The 20,964-nt window shown below is 40.8% G+C and overlaps 1 protein-coding gene across 1 annotated transcript; it reads right to left on the bottom strand.

Annotated features, from left to right (window-relative positions):
- Positions 1-443: 443 nt before the first annotated feature.
- Positions 444-8,041, bottom strand: LOC112865561 (olfactory receptor 8B8). The gene is made up of 3 exons (XM_025928672.2): positions 8,017-8,041; positions 2,195-2,261; positions 444-1,450 (listed from the first exon to the last, which is right to left on the bottom strand). Exon 3 carries the CDS (start codon positions 1,447-1,449, stop codon positions 502-504), a length of 948 nt encoding a protein of 315 aa, XP_025784457.1. The 5' UTR covers position 1,450; positions 2,195-2,261; positions 8,017-8,041; the 3' UTR covers positions 444-501.
- Between the last annotated feature and the right edge of the window lie 12,923 nt (positions 8,042-20,964).

The raw sequence follows: 20,964 nt of genomic DNA, 5'->3' as shown, positions 1-20,964 counted from the left end.
AAGAATTTGGTCATTTAGCCAAGACCATCTCAACAAAGTTTTGTACCTCCTACCTTCTCTGCAAAAATGTGGTATTTAAAATTAGCCCTTGAAAAGTTGCATGAAATTTCTGTAGATAGAACTGGATCTTAACATCCTAGATCAGTTCACATTTGAAATGAAATCTTCCAGGGCTAATGGAGGAAGAAAATGAGCCATAGTGGAAGGCCACTAGAATTAGAAATCAAGAGCCTACATCCTTGTCACAGTTCTGCTGCTGAGTAACTGAATGACCTTGGAGAAGGTACATAAACCTGGACCTATCCTCAGAAATATAAGCGAACTGAATTAAGTGATTCTTAAGATCCTCTAAATATTGAGTACCTTATAGCTTTAAGGATAAATAAAATGGGGAGGATAAACTTCGAGAAAGATTTAAAGTTTCCTCTATGTAACCAATGGAACCTGAATTACATAAGGAAAGAGAAAAAAAACAACGCTTTCCTAAGTATTGTCCCTTTCTCAAGAGAATGTCTTTTTGCTCAATGATTTCTTCAGAGCAACTTTGACGTCTTTATTTCTTAAGCTATAGATTAGCGGGTTGAGCATGGGCACAACGGTGGTATAGAACAAGGAGGACACTTTCCCCTGATTCATAGGTAAAAGAGAGGATGGTTTGAGGTACATAAATGCCCCTGACCCAAAGAAAAGAGAAACAGCAATTATGTGAGAGCTGCATGTGCTGAAGGCTTTGGACCTGCCCTCAGTGGAACGAATATGGAGAATGCTGGTGAGGATGAGGGCATAAGAAATGAAGATGGTAACTGTGGGCACGCCAATATCAATGCCCACGACAACGAAAACTACCAGCTCATTTACATAGGTGCTGGTGCAAGAGCGCTCAAGAAGGGGAAGGATGTCACACATGTAGTGGTCAACCAGATTGTTGGCACAGAAGGTCAGTCTCACCATGCATGTCGTGTGGGCCATGGCCCCAGCAAACCCCATCACATAGACACCCAACAGAAGAAGCGAGCAGACCCGAGGAGACATGGTGGCTGTGTACACCAGTGGGTTACAGATGGCGATGTAGCGGTCATATGCCATTGCTGACAGGATGAAGGACTCAGAGACAACAAAGAAAAGAAAAAAGAAGAGCTGAGTCATACACCCTGCGTAGGCGATGATGTTCTTCTTTGAGACAAAACTCATCAGCATCTTGGGAGTGATAACAGTGGAATAGCAAAAATCTATGAAGGACAAGTTGAAGAGGAAGAAGTACATGGGGGTGTGCAGGTGAGAATTCAGCCCAATCAGGGTTATCAGACCCAGGTTCCCCATCACAGTGACCACATAGAAACCTAGAAACAGGAAGAAGAGGGGCATCCGGAGTCCGGGCTGGTTGGTTAAGCCCGCAAGGATAAATTCTGTCACAGAGGAGTTCTCAGCTGCCATTCTCATTAAAGGCATTCTGTGGAAACAAGAGGAAAAAGTCACTTAGAAAGGGAGACAGAGACAGAGGCCCCTTCTTGAAAACCTGATCCTCCCATTCTTGAAAACCTGATCCACACAAAGAGATTTTGGACTTGCAGAAAGGCCTTTCAGGATGCCTGTGTGTCTGTTCTCACAGCCCCCTAAGGAGTCTGCCACTAGAGTACCCTCTGGAGGATGGACCTTTCTCCATGGTGAGGGCAGATGCTGCTGCGAAGAAGGGTCTCAAGGATGAGCTCAGGAGTCTTCTGGGTCTTTGGTCTATTTATTGTGTCCTTCCAACTCCAGCTTATGCTCAGGATTATAAAACCTCGGGCCAATACCTGAGGAGAGTCCGCTTAAGTGGTGGGAGCCAGCCCACTGTGCCTGGAGTTTCCACTCCATGGTCACCCATGGGAGAGGGTCTTCCCCAAAGCCTTTACTACCTGAGGTTGGGGACTTAGGAAAAGTTCAGCTCGGATTCAGTCACTCACCCTTCTTCAGCCCAGAGCCTCAATTGTGCCTTTCAGTCCCGTTCTTATCCTCAATCGTTCAGACAGATAAATGGCTATAATGCTAACACAGATAAAGGAACAAAGCACAGACCATTTTAGCTCCTGTCCTGTTTGAAGGATCAGAATTTGGACGGCCTTAGAATTTGTTCTGAGCTAAAGAAGGTGATATTTCATGGAGGCTTTGCCCCAAGGCTATTTTCCAGTTTGTAGAAGGGAGACAGGATCCTTACCTATAATCAGTGCCAGCTGGTGACAGGAGACTGAGCAGTGTTTTTCTAGGTTTAGAGATCTGGGGACCTGATTAGAAGTAGAAAGTCAGAGGATCCCCCGGGATCACAGCCCTAGAAACTAACTTTTTAAAAAAATGAATATTTGCTTGTACCCTTGATAATATTTGAATGGGCTTTTAGAAAAATTATTCATTTATCCAACTAACATCTACTCAGTAAAATGCAAAGCATTGTGCAAAAATAATCACTTACCATTTATTAAGAACTTATTATATATACCAAACATTCCTAGCACTTCTATACCGACCCCAGCAGTCCAGGATCCAAAATCATTTCACAAACAATACTTCCTTTTAATTCTCCCCCAAATCCTATGAACTGGGTTTAATCACTCCTGTTTTAGAGGTGCAGTAATTCACCAGATGTTAAATTAAAAAGGCCGTATTAAATCTAGGTCCATCTTACTCCAAATCTGGTGTTCTTAGTAATTGTGTTTAACATCTGCCTATGGGAGATAATAAAATATGTAAGCAGGGTTCTTGCCTTCAAGGGTCTGACAATCTCTTGGAAAAGATAAGATAGAATACACTGAACTTAATATGCTGAAAAAGATATGATAAAATACAGAAAAGGTAAAAGTAAAATGCTATTCAAGTTCAGAGAAGGATATTCCATACACCACTTAAATTTCAGTTTATCACAGAAATCCCATAATATCTAGTTCAGGGAGAAACAGACTTTCCTTGTAATCCCTTGGAATTGGGAGTTTAGCAGTAAAGAAAAATCCCCATCTGTTAAGAACTATTTTTTCCAAAATTGCTAAATTGTTGGAATTTTTGATGGCCCCTGCCCTCTACCCTGTCAGCTCTCTTTCAGGAGGCTCCCAGTGAGCTAATACTGACTCTGATGACCTCGTAGCTTGAACTCCCTTCTTCCTACCAAACCACCAACGTTTATGTCCCTATTTTGCTTACTTTGCTCTTTTTTCTAACTCTCCCTCATGACAGAAGTTATCCCACTGTGCCTCAGTATCTCAGTGTCTTGCTTGAGCCCAGTGACAGCTAATTCACACTTTTGGGGTCTCAGATTTGAAGCAATATTAAAAACCATCTAGTCCTAACAGTTGAGTTAGATGAGCCTATGCATATTAAAAGTGCATTTACGGGGCGCCTGGGTGGCGCAGTCGGTTAAGCGTCCGACTTCACCCAGGTCACGATCTCGCGGTCTGGGAGTTCGAGCCCCGCGTCAGGCTCTGGGCTGATGGCTCAGAGCCTGGAGCCTCTTTCCGATTCTGTGTGTCCCTCTCTCTCTGCCCCTCCCCCGTTCATGCTCTGTCTCTCTCTGCCCCAAAAATAAACGTTGAAAAAATAAATTAAAAAAAAAAATAAAAAAAAAATAAACTGAAGAGTTTCTATCTTTTAAAAAAAAAAAAGTGCATTTACTGCTGCTCCAATGCAAACATAATAAATTCAAATCCCAGAAGTAGACCTTTATGATCTGTTTTTACCTCTAAATCTGTCCCTGGTGATTGGGGTGTTTAGCCAGGTTTGGGATTCACTGATCTAGCCCTCCAACCCTACATCACCCAGACAGGAAAACTGAGGTCCAGCTAGTCACACAGCTGGTTGGTGGTGGAGTCTGGAATCGAACTTGAATCTCTAACTTCTCCAGTTGGAGGGGTTTTCCAGCCTTTCTAAAAGAAGCCCACCTGCTCTTTGACTTGGCTGAGTACAATACAGAGCACAAGGAAAGGGCATAATTGGACATCAAACTTAGAACAGCACCCCAGGGTTATAGTAGGGAGAGACTTAAATGCCATGTCAAGAAATGTGTATGCAGTGTGAATCCATGGAACATTTTGAACAGAAGAATGGCATGATCAGGGGAATGACATGATCAGATGTGCTGAGGAAGACCAATTAGTCTAACAGGCTACTATCAGGCATCAGTGGCTTAATACAGCAGTCCCTCCAGGCAATGTTCTATCTTGTAATTCAGACAGGATGCTTTAACTCCAAGGACAACAGTAAGACAAAGGACAAAGTATGGACTTTCAAAAAAGAGTTAAATGGAGCAAAAGGCCTTTCTAAACTTTTTGGCACAGTAAAAATCACATAACGTGGCCCCTGCCTTATAGCTGTGGTAGCATCTACCCTCTGCTCTGAACAATTTTGCAAGGCCCTGTCCCATCACCAGGCTGTCTGTGTCGGACATTGTTTCTGCCTCGTTTCAGCCCATCTTTTTGGCTTCTGCTGTTGCTGTGGCAGCTGGCTGCACGCAGTTGTAGTCAAGAAGCACAGTTCACCAGCTGCACCACTTTGGACTGCTGCCACCACACAGACTGTCTGCTGGAATCCCCCCAGCCACTCTGGTGCATGTGCAAACCTGCAGGTGTGAAGGAGTTAACACCCCTGGGAGTCAGTGGATAAATGCTTTGCTCTTCTGTGTCTCTAGTGCTCCATTCCTCATGGATTCTCAATGGGGCCTCAGAGAGACGGGTTGTGAATTTCCCATTGAGGCAAACACCGTAATGGCCTGCCTTGGATTGGCTTTCCATCCTTCCCTGCTTCACTCTTCCTCTTCCCTTAGATCACTTCCAGAAATAAGCTACCTCCATATAAGTCCTTGTCCCCAGCACGGCTTTTCTCAGCTGAAGTGCTCCCAAAACAGTATTTGGAGCAAGTTTGACCAAAATGTTCCTTACTCCACCTGGGAAGAAACAGCCTCACCCAAACCTGTTTGATTCCAGGTCAGGGAAATAAATATGAATCACTAAATTTATCAAGTACCAAAAAATCCACATATCAGAGAATTTTTATGTCTTGAGTATGCCCTAACAAAATGCCAAAATACTAGAAGGAACAGGATCTCAAATCATTACCAGCTCATACCCTAATGGACATTAGCCAGAAAGTCCTAGTATCTTGACTTAGATCCACTGAAGCTCCTCCTGACATCTTGCTGTCTTTGTGACCATCCATATACCTCCCTGAGCCGGGACAGGTAAGAACTAAGTTTATTCATGTTTGTATCTTTAGAACCAAATGTCAGACCTGGCTTGCAGCACCTCAGAAAACATTTTTTCATCTCAGATTTTCACCCTTCCTCATCTGTGAAATGGGAATAATGATAATAATCCATAAGACTGTTGTGAGGGATAAATTAAATCATAAGAGCCTAGCAAAGAGGCTGACACATGGAAAAACCTTGATAAATGTTTATAGAAAACCTACTAGAAACCCCAGAATTAGACCCACAAAAGTATGGCCAACTAATCTTTGACAAAGCAGGAAAGAATATCCAATGGAAAAAAGACAGTCTCTTTAACAAATGGTGCTGGGAGAACTGGACAGCAACATGCAGAAGAATGAAACTAGACTTTCTTACACCATTCACAAAAATAAACTCAAAATGGATAAAGGACCTGAATGTGAGACAGGAAACCATCAAAACCCTAGAGGAGAAAGCAGGAAAAACCTCTCTGACCTCAGCCGCAGCAATTTCTTACTTGACACATCTCCAAAAGCAAGGGAATTAATTAAAAGCAAAAATGAACTATTGGACCTCATGAAGATAAAAAGCTTCTGCACTGCAACAACCAACAAAACTAAAAGGCAACCAACAGAATGGGAAAAGATATTTGGCATATCGGACAAAGGGCTAGTATCCAAAATCTATAAAGAAGTCACCAAACTCCACACCCAAAAAATGAGTAATCCAGTTAAGAAATGGGCAGAAAACATGAATAGACACTTCTCTAAAGAAGATATCCAGATGGCCAACAGGCACATGAAGAGTTGCTCAACGTTGCTCCTCATCAGGCAAATACAAATCAAAACAACACTCAGATACCACCTCATGCCAGTCAGAGTGGCTAAAAGGAACAAATCAGGAGACTATACATGCTGGCGAGGATGTGGAGAAACAGGAACCCTCTTAAACTGTTGGAAATGCAAACTGGTGCAGCCACTCTGGAAAACAGTGTGGAGGTTCCTCAAAAAATTAAAAATAGACCTACCCTATGACCCAGCAATAGCACTGCTAGGAACTTACCCAAGGGATACAGGAGTGCTGATGCATAGGGGCACTTGTACCCCAATGTTTACAGCAGCACTCTCAACAATAGCCAAATTATGGAAAGAGCCTACATGTCCATCAACTGATGAATGGATAAAGAAATTGTGGTTTATATACACAATGGAATACTACGTGGCAATGAGAAAGAATGAAATATGGCCTTTTGTAGCAACGTGGATGGAATTGGAGAGTGTTATGCTAAGTAAAGTAAGTCATACAGAGAAAGAGAGATACCATATGTTTTCACTCTTATGGGGATCCTGAGAAACTTAACAGAAGACCATGGGGGGAGGGGAAGGGAAAAAAAAAAACGTTAGAGAGGGAGGGAGCCAAAACATAAGAGACTCTTAAAAACTGAGAACAAACTGAGGGTTGATGGGGGGTAAGGGGGGGGAGGATGGGTGATGGGCATTGAGGAAGGCACCTCATTGGAAAGAGCACTGGGTGTTGTATGGAAACCAATTTGACAATAAATTTCATATTAAAAAATAATAATAAAGGCAAAAAAAAGAAAAGAAAACCTACATAAAATATATATAATTTAGGGAGGGAATGAGAGAGAGAAAAAGCCTGCTAAGAGCTAGATGAGCCTGTAAGGGCAAAAGAGAGGCTAATATAGGGAGGAAGTGAGGAGAGCTGATTGACAGAAATAAGAGAAAGCTGAAGCAGTGTTTTTTTTCTTCAGAAGTTTATCTAAGGCCCAACTCTCCAATGTAACTTAATCACAGACAGGATCAGGATCCTTGAATATTCCACCTGTCCCTGCTTCCTGTCCCACCATGGATGCCCTATTTTTCTTAGAACCACACTCTACCACACCACAGAGGCCAAATTATGAGGTCAGGTGAGGTTTCATTCACAGCCTCTGATCTTTCCTTTTTGTGCCCATTTCTAGTCTCGGTAAAAATTCCCCTTCCCCAAACAACTCACAGTCCTAATGCATGCTCTACCTTCAATTGTCAAAAGCAGTTCTCAGGAAAGAGCTCACAAATTCATCAACACAGTCCACTAAGGACTTGTTGGGGATCATCCACATTCCACACCCTCTTCCAGGCATATTTTTTTTTACAAAGACAAAATCTATAACCAAAAAAAAAAAAGAGAGAGAGAGAGAGAGAGAGATCTCTACTTATGAATTTTGAAACAGCGCTCAATTGATGAGAGGTGCATTTTGGTGGGGAGTCACCTTGTACTGGGTTTATAATCAGAATTGCTGGGGTGCCTGGGTGGCTCAGTCGATTGGTCATCTGTCTTCAGCTCAGGTCACGATCTCATGGTTCATGAGTTCAAGCCCCACGTCGGGCTCTGTGCTGACAGCTCAGAGCCTGGAGCCTGATTCAGATTCTGTGTCTCCCTCTCTCTCTGCCCCTCCCCCTCTCACACTCTGTCTCTCTGTCTCTCTCTCTCTCTCTCTCAAAAATAAACATTTAAAAAAATTTTTAAAAAAGAAGAATTGCTTTGGCACCTGTCTGTTCTCCACTTGGCAAGCTAATTACAACCCTTGTATCAGTCCTGTGTATGTGTGTATGTCTTTTGTGTGTGAATGTTGGGTGACTTTTGTGCATTCCCAGTGCTTGCCTATGCTTCACACGAGGGATATATGTTTAAATCACTTAAGACCTTAAGCACAAATCTTATACTTAGAAATTTGCCACTGCTGTGGTGATTACAATAAATCCCAGTCCCTGCTCTCATTCCTTCTCTAGTCAACTCACAATTAAAGAAAATAAATCATCATCACAAACCTGAAATAAGACCCACAGGAAAAGGGCTCCATGGGGCACAGACAGCAAAGAAGACCCAAGCTTCATTAAAAACCGACTTTTCTCTAGAAGCCTGAGAAGATTCTTGTTTGGATGATAGAACAACCAAGAAAAGTTCCTTTGGATTTATGTCACCTCGGAGCTTGTTGCCATGGGAACTACATCTCAAAATCTTCTCAACTGGGGCTTCACTAAAGTCATGTTCCTTGAAGAGCAGATGAAGCCCAAGCAGGAAGCAGTGTAGGAAGAACTATTCTTAACTGTATTCTTTTGTTGCGAAGTTGCCCTCTTTCCAAAACTTGCATCTCTATATAGTGCTTCTTTCTTTATTTATTTCTATTTTTTCCGTCTTTTTTTCCCCATTATAGTCTATTTGTATCATTCCATGCGTGGTACCTGTAAATGCAATACAATGTCTCTCACGCACATGTATTAACCCACAGACTTCTGGTGGCACAAAGCTGGTCCCAAGTGCATTGACCATCACCACACACCAGAGGAGGCCAAGCACAAGTAACACTTTCATAAGAAGAGATACAGAACCTCACAGAAAAGAAAAGATGGCGGCTCAAACAAAGATCTTGGTTTGAAATAGCCACAGTTAACTTCTAAGCAAATATCAAGAGTTACATGGTTCTGTACGTATTTAATCTCAATTTACTTTCAGTAAGCATTTTCACCTACTTAACATACAAATCTCTACATAAATAATACACATATTTAACGTAGAATCCTAGACCTTGGAGGTCTATATGGGAGAAGGGGGGGTAATTAACACATAATGAACGCTATGTACCAAGCTAGTAGTTTTACATACACTATGTCATTTATAGGTAAATGAATAATCCTCACAAAGTACAGATTGTCATACTTAAAATAATCATTCAATGGATTCAAGAACATTAATGCTAGTATTAATATTTTACATTTTTAAAATGCTCACTATGTGCCAGGAACTATGCTAAGTGCTTTACACAGTTAGTTTTTACAAAAATTCTGTGAATAGGTGTTATTATCCTAGTTTGCACAAGAACATTTCCTTGAATCAAAGGAATCAAACTTACTTATCTTGTAGTTAGGACAGCCCCGTCTCTTTGAGCCTCCAGGCATTTGTAGTGATGGAGGAATTAGCAGGATTTGCTAGATTAATGATCACGATGGTGAGAATAGATGAAAGTTCAAGTATTGAATGTGACTAAGATTTCAATTCCAGGACACAGAAAAGGGAAGTAAAGAGGGAAAATAAAGAGCTAGAATTTAGACCTGAACGTCAACTGCTGGACGTACATCTAAGAGGGATGGTCAGTAAACAGCTGTCACTGTGAGATCAGAGCTTGATAGAAAATCAAGACTTGTATTGGGAAATCATGGAAACAGAGGATCACAGAAACCACAAGTCAACGGTAAAGGACAGAACCTTTCAACACAAGTGAGGAAGAAGTCATTAGTAAATGTGTCGGTGAAGACAAATGCAGTGGCCCCAAGCAGGCTTTGTAGTCAAATGACCTGGGTTCTGATCACCTCACTCACTGGCCAAGTAAGCTTTATGATGTTTATATCTCAGTGACCCCATGTATAAACAGAGATATTAACACCTAACATAGAGGACTGTTCTGAGGATTAACTATCATATGTTTAATAAGTACAGTTCACCTGTGAACAACACAGGTTTGAACTGCATGGGTCCACTTTTATGCAGATTTTTTTCAATAAATACACCACAGGACTATAAATGTACTTTCTTTTCCTTATGATTTTCTTAATAACATTTTCTTTTCTCTAGCCTACTTTATTATAAGAATACAGTATGTAGTACATATAACATACAAAATATGTGTTAATCAACTGCTTATGTTATCCGTAAAGGCTTCTGGTCGCAGTAGGCTATGAGTAGTTAAGTTTGGGAGACTCAAAAGTTATACACAAATTTTTGACTTCCCAGGAGTTGGTGCCTAACTCCTGCGTTGGTCAGCGGTCAATATAAATTTTGAATTAATGAAGTATCACAGGGCCCTTATTCTTCTATTTCTCTTCTTACCTACTTGATCAAATTCTGCCTTTCATCCACTGCTTCAGGAGTCAATTTCCCCAGCCCCGCCCCAATTGTATCATAAGCTACTGCAAAACACAATCATATGTTGAAATACTATTTAATTTACACACCCAGTATGGAACACAATGATGAACACACATATTGTTCATTAATATTTACTAAGTTCAGTAGAAGGAAATATACATATGGTTCCATAAAAGCCCAGATGTGGAAACTGATAAATTCAGGGATATATTCATTTTTCAAATACTGAAGGAATTTGCTAGAAGTTTCCTATATAAATAGTTTTGTAAACCTTTTTCTAAATGGTAAATAAATAATGTAGATTATATGTAACTGGTTTCACTGTAAATATGTTTGACATTTTAAATATACTAATGTTGACACTGAATTGACAGTCATGCCTGGTGATGTGTGCTTATTGGGTGTGACCTCCAGGATTAAGATATTTACAGAATAGAAGAAGGCTACCAGCATTTTGAGGACTGGCAAAGGAAAGTTACCCAGTGACAGAAAGAGCTACAAAGCCTTCCCAAATTAGGAGCTGCCCGGAGCTCAGTTTCATCATAGCCCACAGTTTGTGGCTCTTAAAATAGGAATCCATTTTTAAGTGACATTTAACTCAGCAATATATGTGCTATAATAAGCAAATTACACTAACACTAGCAGTGTAAAATATATGATTCCAAGGTATGTTATGGACACACCATGTTCCAATATTGTGCTAGAGAGGGGGCAAATACAAGGAGATAATATGACCTTATTTAAAGGCAGTTTGAGGGAGGGGAGATTATTCTAGCCATTAATGGGAATGTCTCAATTGATTTAAAAAAAAATCCTATAAATGAAGATTCACTAATATAGGAAGCAACAGACTTCTTTCCTTGTTGGACAGAGATGTCTCAGAATCCTAATTGTAACATGGTGAAGATTCTATTTTTTAACATCTCTTCTGGTCAGGGAAAGCCACAAAACCTCTGTAAGGATTTTTTTTTTTTTTTTTTTTGCACTTTTCAAAGGTTTCTCTAGAGAATGTTTCTAAAGACTAGTTTTAATCAAGAAGCAATGTGATGTAGTTGAAGGGGCCAGATTTAGGAGTCTAAAGATCTGTTGCGTGGCCTTGGAAACCTGAAAATGTCTCTCATTCTGAGATTTCTTCTTCTGTACACATGAATATCAAAACCTGCCTTACTAACAACAACAACAGCAAAAACAAAAACAAAACAAAACCAAAAAAACCCTGCCTTATTTACCTCGTGATGTTATATACAGTATACCAGATGTCTTCTTCCCTGCCTGTCATTAAATGTTGAAGTACTTGAAATTTCCAACGTCCTCTCTCTTATCCTACAATTTAAATAACATCTATTGATGGTTAATTATCTGTTAATTGCCTTAAGTATTCAACTGCTAAAAGGGCTCACAAGCTTCAAACCTTTTATATACTAATAACAGCTTTATCTCAAGTAACGTACAGCAATATCAGAAGGGTATACAATGAAAGGTGTCCAGATATTTCTGTCTGGCACAGGCCTCTTTGCCCTCCCACCACTGGGTTGCACAACATGCACTTTGTCTTCAGGTCTCGAACCACCAGCAACATATATGAGAAACTTCTTGATACCAACAAGTCCAAAGTCTGCTACTCTTAAAATGAGCTGGTCTTGTAGACATAGTAGACCTATGTGACCAGCCTGAACTGTCCCCCAGGCTCTGCTGAAACCTGATGCAATTATTATTATTCTTGAACTATTATAATCCAATTATTATTACTAGATAATGTTTCCAAGTTGTTGCATCCTGCCCCAAAGCAGTTCAGAGACGTGGTTATAAAATAACGTTTATCTTTAGTAAACGCATTCCATCGGATCGGCTAATGGTCAGTACCTTGCCCTAGGCAGCTCTGGAGATAAACATGCAGTCACTCCATACATACGTTCTATACAATTGATAGCTGCCAAGTGTATTTGTCTAGTTTATACTTATGTCCTGCACTGTCAACAGATTATCAAACATCCCCACCTGAATGTCTTGAATACACATCAAAAACTCAGCCGTGTGAAATTGTCTTCTCCCTAAAATGTTCTTCTCCTATGTTCTTTAATGAAGGCAAAATAAAAAATTAACAACCAAAATTAACACAATCTTCTTATTCTTGTATGACCTCTCCATCCAGCCTCACATCATAGCTAAATTGATTATTTAAGCTGAAACTCAACTTCTCAGTGGTGATTTGTGGGGAAGGAAAAATTATCCTCCACCCCTCAAGGTCTTCTGGCTGGTCAAAGAATTAAATTCACATGAGACAGCTTAACAGGAAAAAAATTAATTTTGTATGCATGGAGCCCAATAATAAAATTGAGACCCAAAGAAATAACCAAGACATGCAGGTTTTATACAATTTAGACCCCCCCAAAAAAAAACCAAAAACAAAAGCAAATAAAACACATACACAAACACATAAATCTGTGAGAAATTCAGAGGACAAAGAAAATTTCATGTTTTGAGGCTTCACTTAGTAAAAAATTCTAAACAGAATTTATGTGGGGGTAGTAAGTTAGTAAAAGCAACAAGATTTGTTTATATAGGCTTCTTTGGCCCTGAATTCCCTGTCTCTGATGGTAAGGATCCCTCTACCTCTTGGTACAGGGAAGGTACCATTCACATGGGAGATTTATTTCTTGCTTTCAGGGGGACAAAAAGGGTCAGATTGTTCATTTTGCACTGGCTGATTCTTAAATAACTTGAATTTAAAATAAGCAGTTTGCCAAAGTGGCATATTTGGGGGCAGCCTGCCCTAAACTCTGTCAGATTAAAAAATCCTGTCACTCATTAGTTAGTTACCGTATGCAAAACAAAACTAGCTATTCAGCATGGATGATCAAAGAGCTGTAGCTTTCTTTTTGATCATTTAATTTCATACATAATATATACCCGCATACATATGCATAGCTTTGCTTTAGAGCATAAATGCAAACGTGTGATTTTTGTGAATGTGTGCGTGTGATCTAAGACCTAAAATTAAGGCCCAACATTATGTGTTATCTCAACATCTGGGGGAAACCAGAAGAGCTTCAAATAGCCTAACTATGCATTCTTCTCTCCACTCCGGTCCCACTGTGAGGTCTCCTACCCAAACAACCCTTCCTATCAGAGGGACCAAGCACAGTCCCTGCTCACCCCTGAGTATCCCAGAGTTTCAGTGCCCTGTCAGTTTGAGAAACTATTCAAATAAGCCAGTTACCTTCTTGCGTTGGAAGTAGTGGGTACTTAGTCCTCTCAATGCTAGAAAGCCTGCCTCCCCCAGCCCCTGGTTGTTCACCCTGTTCCTGAATGCAACCCCTTGTGGACCTGCATCAGGTGCTGTGCCCTGCACTCCTGGGTTGTAAGTATATGTGACTATTAACCTTCTGTTACCCTGTCTGTCCATCGCTGAGTGTTGTGTGCTCAGCCATCCCCATAATCATAGGGTGGGGATGCCTCCCTCAACAAAGTGAATAGGATATGATTAAACTAGAGCAGCCTTTTTGAAACCTTTCTGAGGACAGCCTGGCCACGGTGCATATTATAGATGTGTCATATAAAACAAGAAAAGCTTTCTATTATCCCCTTACTCCATTAAAGCTGATAACTTCAGATTCTAACTAAAATGTGGCACAGGTGTGAAAAAAATGCTTTCACCCCGATTTATGCCCCCTGCTTCAGTTATTAATAACTTTCTCCCTAAACTGACAGAGGCCCCTGCCATATTGGACCAAAAAGCTTAAGCTCAGGGGAAAATGAAAGGTAAACCCAAATGCCTGGATGACAACTCACACTTCAATGGCATATTAACATTTGAAAATTATTTTCATATATATTATCCTATATCCTCTTTAAACCACCCCTGAATTTGTTTGATTCTTCATTTTACAGATAAAAAAATTGACTCCTCAGTTGGTAAAAGTTAAAACAGATTCAGCGGCTAGTCACCTTGATCCAAATGCTAGGCTCTATCAACTGCATCACAAATTACCTAGGTTTGGGACCAGGCAGCCTTATCCTTTCATACCCTGGCATACATTTCGGAATTGCCCAGATGAAAAGGGATATTTTATTTCTGAAGTGAACTAAATTCACAAGGTCAACTAATGAAATAGGCTGGTTTTCACCTCTTAGAATATTTGAAAAAGTTGTAAGTTGTAGCTCCAAAGTTCTCAACTGTGGCTGCATAGTAGAATCACCTGAAGTTTCGTATAAATTCTGATTCTCAGGCCAGAGTACAAACCAACTAAGTCAGAAGTTTTGAAATGGGGCCCCAGCAGCGGTATTTTCCAAAGTTTCTCGGACGATTTCAAAATGCAGCCAAGGTTGAGATCACTGTTGTAGGCAGTAAAAGCTCCAGATGTTGGACCCCTTTTCCTCCTACCTTCCTGATTTCTGAAATCAAGAAGACCTTGGTTGGTTTGATGGAGAGGAGTTACCATAATAAGTTGTCTCGTTTCTGCTCAATATCTTCTATCTAGGTTGTTCCTTCCAAAAATTATTTTAATAACGTTAAAGAAAAGTATATCCCAAACATGGAGGAATATAAACAGATGATTGATTAGATCTTTGTTATTGAGCTTAAGCATTTTCCAGAATACCTGCTTAACCCTAAACTGACAGTCTAAGAGAGTATCTCAGTGTATTTGACTAACAATTCACAACTGATGAAGGGGCAGGCCTTTTAGAGCCTTATGACTTTAGCCTTATAACATGCAAGTTTTGCATATATTGATGTCATTTTAATTTGTATAGTTCAATTAAAGAGTTAACCCTAAAGATAATATGGTTTTATTGCCCTGTAAAACATTAATTAGCCATACGTCTAACACAGCAATCTTATTTTAGCATCCTTTTCCTACATGTATGTGATTTTATATGCACCTGTATAAAATTGTGTGTGTGTGTGTGTGTGTGTGCTTCACCTATACTTCACATGCTCTTAGAATCAGCTTCTTTGTCTTCCTACTGGTTTTCTCATTAATAAGTGAATCTAATTTTGACATGTGCTAGAAACACATTAATATTTAAGCAGCTTTTTCAAATTATAGCAATAATATGAATGATCAACACTTCTTCTTTTTTTCATTTTTTTTAATGTTTTATTTTTGAGAGAGAGAGAGGCAGAGTGTGAGTAGGGGAGGAGCAGAGAGAGAGAGGGAGATACAGAATCTGAAACAGGCTCCAGGTTCCGAGCTGTCAGCACAGAGTCCGACGTGGGGCTAGAACTTGGGACCAGCGAGATCATGACCTATGCCAAAGCTGGACGCCCAACCAACTGAGCCACCAGGTGCCCCTGAATGATTAACATGTCTTAGATGCTTAATTTAAACCGGACATTGTACTGTTTATATACTTTATCTCATTTAATTCTTAATGAAATTGATTCTTATCCTGTTACTTGTTATTTGTTATTATACTAACTTTAGTATAAAATTATACTAATTTTACAAATGAAGGAACTGAATTTTACAGAAGTTGCTAACTTTTTAGAATTCACAGAAGTAGCTAGCACACCTGAGTGGCTCCATCGGTTAAGTGTCTGACTTCAGCTCAGGTCATGATCTCATAGTTCATGGGTTCCAGCCCCGTGTTGGGCTCTGTACTGACAGCTCAGAGCCTGGAGACTGCTTTGGATTCTGTGTCTCCCTCTCTCTGCCCCTCCCCCTCCCATGCTTGGTCTCCGTCTCTCAAAAATTAATAAACGTTAAAAAAATTTTTTTAAGAATTCATAGAAGTGAGAACCCAACAAGCAATTCCAAATTGTATTACTCTAGTAGCCAAATTCTTAGCCATTGATAATCCATTTTCTTTGAGTTTGTGGTATCTCTGTACATTGGCCTAATGGTTTTGCCATAAACAAACACTTCAATTTTAATACCTCCTAAAAAATAACTTTCTCAGGCCCCCCTCCTTGCACTACCTGCCCCCATTCCCTCCCTTTGGAGAGAGCTTCTGCCATACGACTAAGGAAGGGATACAGTCCTGAGCAAATAATCAGAGTCTTCCTGTCTCTGAGGGTGTATTCTCAATATCCTGGCTCCTCATCATCCAGCCTCAGTAAGTTCAAAACCCACATTTAAAGCAAGAGCTGACACTTGTACCTCAGTGTATAGTTTGAAACCCACTTTATACCCTATCTTAATAAATTCTTGCAATTCTGAAAGAATGTACTATTTTCCTAATTTTACAGAAAAGACAACTGGGGTACAAATACCTTTAAAACCCCAGTGGGGATCTTTTGCCTCCAAATTTCAAAGTTGATGATCTTTCTAATATATTCTTTTCTGCCAAGCATCCCCTAGCTTTTCCAGAACTTTGGGTCTAAAAGGAAGCTCTAACAATGAGATTAAAACGTTATGGAAAAAGACCAGAGTCAGGGAGGTAAAACATGTACCAAATGCAGAGCAGTTTTGGGAAATAAATCAGGGCTCAGAGCCAAACATCCCTGGGACAAAGCATACTATAAGTGGAAGCAGTCCTAGCTGAGTTTTGGATCCCTATTCCTACCCCAAACAACAAAATGCAGGCCTTCGATGCATTTTTTAAAAAATCAAACCAAATTCCACACCAATTAAATGGGTGGCCTGGTCCCACAGTACTCCCTCTCCCCACACACCTCATTCATGAGAGGGCAGCATAAAACCACAGGGCTCCGCCTCCTACTGAGAGACAGCTGACTGGCACCATTCCAGGTAAAGTCCCAATCTCTGCATTCTCTACCAACAAGGACATATTCAAGGTCAAGTCTCCCTATAATTACCAGTGTCCTGGCCCCTAGCCTGCCATGTTATTCAGAGAATCATCTCTTGCTGCTAGCACAGATACTCCCAAAACTGGAACTGCAAACACTCTCTGCTTGGAGCCAGCTGCGTGAATCCATTGTGTCCTCACCCTACTTATCTTGGGATTCCATCCTGACAGCTGTGTAAGCCCACACTCGGCAATATCATATCACTTGCACACACGACTGCAGAGCACATGCTCACAGGTCCTCCACTGCCTCCACAGAGGCCCTCCCTCAAGAGATTGTTCCCTGCCCAGTGAACTCCTGGGATCTGATGATCAAGTTCTTAGCTGTGGGCTTTCTGCTGTTGCTGATGTCCCTGACATTTTCCCAAGAGTTCTGCACCAGTGCTTTGTTGTCATGAGCCACTTTTGAATTGCCCACAGTTTGAAAAGCACTTGTCTGAAGAATACATTTTGAGACCAAAAAAGCATGGGGAAAAAAAAGAGAGAGAGAGACAGTTCAGCTTAAACTATTACCACTTCCATGATTTTTCAATCAAAATCTAGAAACAAGCTATTTTATCTACAGGTTAATTTTTATTACTTTGAAAAATTAAGTTTCCAATCATGTAGATCTCATTATTGAGGCACAGTAATTTCTTCAGAGACTAGAGCCTCTAAAGTTCTGAGGCAAGAGAATTATTGGTTTTGAAATGTTTCACTCCCCACCTCCAAAGCTATTGATTACATATTGTTAGTGCCCAACGTTGCCTGGTACATAATATGTGCTGGATAAATGTTGCTTCTGTTTCTTTCCTACTTTTTTTTCCATCCAAACCATGTGTTGTTTTGGGCTCTCGATTTATTCACCCACTTCACAATCCCTATTAAAGAGAATGTGGAGGGACGCCTGGGTGGCTCAGTAGGTTGAGCATCTGACTCTTGTGTTCGGCTCAGGTCATGATCCCATGGTCATGAGATCAAGCCCTGTGTCAGGCTCCATGCTGAGCATGGAGCTGCTTGAGATTCTCTCTTTCCCTCTGCCTCTTTCCCCACTTACACACACTCTCTCTCTCTAAAAGAAAAAAAAGAGAGAGAGAGAATGTGGAACCCCTAGGATGTGGCAGACCTGACCCCCTATTTTTTGTGATGCTGTTTGCTTATTAAATTTTCCATTGAGAGAGCCTCAACCTCATCTTGCCTGTTTCTTCTCCATTAAGTGGGAAAAAGCATCAGTTTGTCTAATGTCTTTTTGTAGGAAATGATGATGGGAAAACCAATGCCAAATGCTTTCCCACTGCATTCACTTCTTTCCTCCAACACCACTTCCAACCTGTACCACTCCCCTGCATCTAAACTCAGCTTGAAACAATAAATCCTCTAAAACATACCACCTACCCCAGGAAGTAGACATCAACATCAAACTGTATGAGTGCTGGTGCCGACATGCATGTTAGTTACCAGACATGGGCCACTGCTGGCCTGTCCAGGTCCAATAACTGTTGGGAAAGAGAACTCCCAGACTGGAAGCCTGAATCAGTGCATTTAGCTGGAATGAATGCAGTTCCTTTTCCTATTATGACACAGCAAGGGCCTCCCCTCCCCGCCAGAAAACAAACAAACAAACAAAAAAACCCTTGGGCACAGTGCCCAAAAATTTGGAAGGAGGCAAAGAAGTAGCAACCCGAAAAATTACTGATAGATTGTGTTCCAGCTCTCGTTTTCCATTCCAGCAGAGGGCTGCCTTGAGAATGTATTCCTGTTCCAGGGCTTCCTATCAGTTTCTTAACATTAACTTCAGTAACCGGCAGAGTGCCTTTGTGGTCAACCCATTTAGGAATCCCCCAGCTCACCACAAGCATGATGAGACTGGCCAATACAAGTTGTGTTTGCCTGCATTAGATCCCTGCCTGTCTATCTATCTGCCTCTACATATCTTCTGCCGTGGAAGGCATCTGTGGCAAAACATTCTCTGTTTCATCTGAATTCCTTTTATTCATGTCATAATCTTTCTTCAAGTGCTCAGTGATCCTTGACTATTCTCTTGAAACTGAGTTGATAGGACACTCAACAGGCTTGGGCCACACTTGGAAATTAGAAGACTTCACTCTTTGGTGGTTCATGTAAGAACCCCAACTTCAGTATCTACGGGTCTTTCCTCATAGGCTGGGCAGTTTCACCAGAAAGGAGACCGTGGTCTTCTAATTTAAGAGGTGGAAGGAAAGTGCCTTAATAATGATGCTGCCAACATTCAGAGAGTTTGGTGACTGACTCCAAGAATTTCACCTAACCCCTGTCTTTTCAGTTTGGTTGGTCCCCTTGCCTAGTGTCTAGAGTCCAGGGGCCCTGTGGTTCAAACTCTTCAAACAGCAAGCCTTAAGATTTCAGCCAGGCTGGAGAAGGGCAGGAAAATTGTGAAATTGTACCTGTTAGGGGAGAGAGAAGATAAGGAAAATAACATACAATAATGTCTCAACAATTTTTCTGGCATATTAGCTGTAAGTAGCAAGTTGAAGTCTCTAAGCCTCATTTACTTCATCTGTTAAATGGGGTAGCAGAACCCACCTCTCACTGTTAAGTCAGGAAACAGATTCTTTTTTGGTCCTTACCCATCATATCGATTTTCAAAAGGAAATTTCAATAAATTGTAAGTAGAACGTGAAACTTCATATTTCCTTCAGAAAGGAAGAAAGCTAGGGGAAAAGAGGAAGTTTCTGGCATTATGCAAAGTGCTTTCCAGAAATTGTGTCCATTATTCTTAATGGCAGCCAAATGATGTTTATTTCTTTTTACAGGTAACTAAGCTGGGTTTAACAAAGTGAAATAATTAGCTCAAATTCACATGGTTAGTAAAAGACAGAGAAGAGGTGCAAACTCATGTCTACCTTCTCCCAAAAATACTAATGCGCTGTGCTGCCATATATCCAGAACTTTATATTGGAAACTCTGATTACAACATTGTGGTTACAAATTGGGTGGGCTCCAGGCAGGAATTAATTCTCTTATTCTCAGAGAAATTAAAACTGTACAGCAATGTCATTCCGTGCAAAGTATATGGGATTTATGGCCAGTCAGAGCTGGTTCAAACTCAAACTCCTTCATTTGCTGTGAGAACAACATGAACTCTGCTAGGTAATAGGATTTCTTCTGCAAGTTAAAGGCATTGGCAGTGTCAGTCTCCCAAGGGAGAGGTAGAACCACAAACAAAAGTTGACACTGAGACCCTACATAGACTGAGGAGGGAGAAGTCGGTCTCCCGCTTTATCTGGACTTTGAGACATACACATGTCCAAGTGAGACCCTCAATGCTGAGGATGAGCGAGGGCTTCTTCCCCAGGTACAGGGAGGAGAGTAACCCCTGTGGGGCATGTACTAAAGATGAGTAATGGCATCCATAAGACACATCCTCCACAAGTGTTCTGTGTTTTGTTTTATCTAGCCTTTATTTTCTGGCCCCATAAAACTGTGTGTGTGTGTGTGCATGTGTGTGCATGTGTGTGTCTTTTTTATTGAGATTTAATGTAGAAACAAGAAAGGGCACAAATCTTAAGTGTCAATGAATGTTTACATATATGTACATCTATATACATATAGCCCAGGTGCTCCCCAGCCTTTAAAAAAGAAAATAGCAGGGAAGTCATTTTGGAAGTATTATTTGAAAGTCTGTGGCCTCGCCACATGCAGTCATTTTTCCCGTGTTGAGCACGGGAGCATAGGGAGTAGCAACCCTATGAGGCCTGCATCCCATTGGGCAGCACCTATGTGATGTCAGCATCAGGCAGAAGACACAAGGGCAAGATAAGGAGGAGTCCCCAGTGAAGAACCTATGGCACGTGGTCCGATAAGTACTCTCTACCCAGAGAATCTCCTTCCAGTTTCGATGTTGAATGTTCTATGGCTGACTTTTAGGAAAATTCTCTCCCCTTTCAGCAGGAAGACTCTTACCCACTGCTTTCTTCACTCCCTTCTGAGATTCAGCAAATGTAAAGCAATAGCCAAGTCACTACAGTATAAAATACAACTTTCATTCATTCACTTACTGTCGTATCACTCATTTATTCATTCATTTATAAAATCTAAAATTATGTATGGGGCAGCCATTTGGGGCCATATAGCAGTTGGAG

The sequence above is a fragment of the Puma concolor genome, chromosome D1 (assembly GCF_028749965.1).
Source record: "Puma concolor isolate L17-30 chromosome D1, mPumCon1.1.hap2, whole genome shotgun sequence".
In the NCBI taxonomy this organism is placed as follows: domain Eukaryota; kingdom Metazoa; phylum Chordata; class Mammalia; order Carnivora; family Felidae; genus Puma; species Puma concolor.
Note: the sequence above shows the minus strand (reverse complement) of the source record. Positions and strands in the feature narration are given on the sequence as shown.

Excerpts from the sequence above, each read along its gene's own strand:
- LOC112865561 (XM_025928672.2), bottom strand. The coding sequence starts at position 1,449 with ATGCCTTTAATGAGAATGGCAGCTGAGAACTCCTCTGTGACAGAATTT.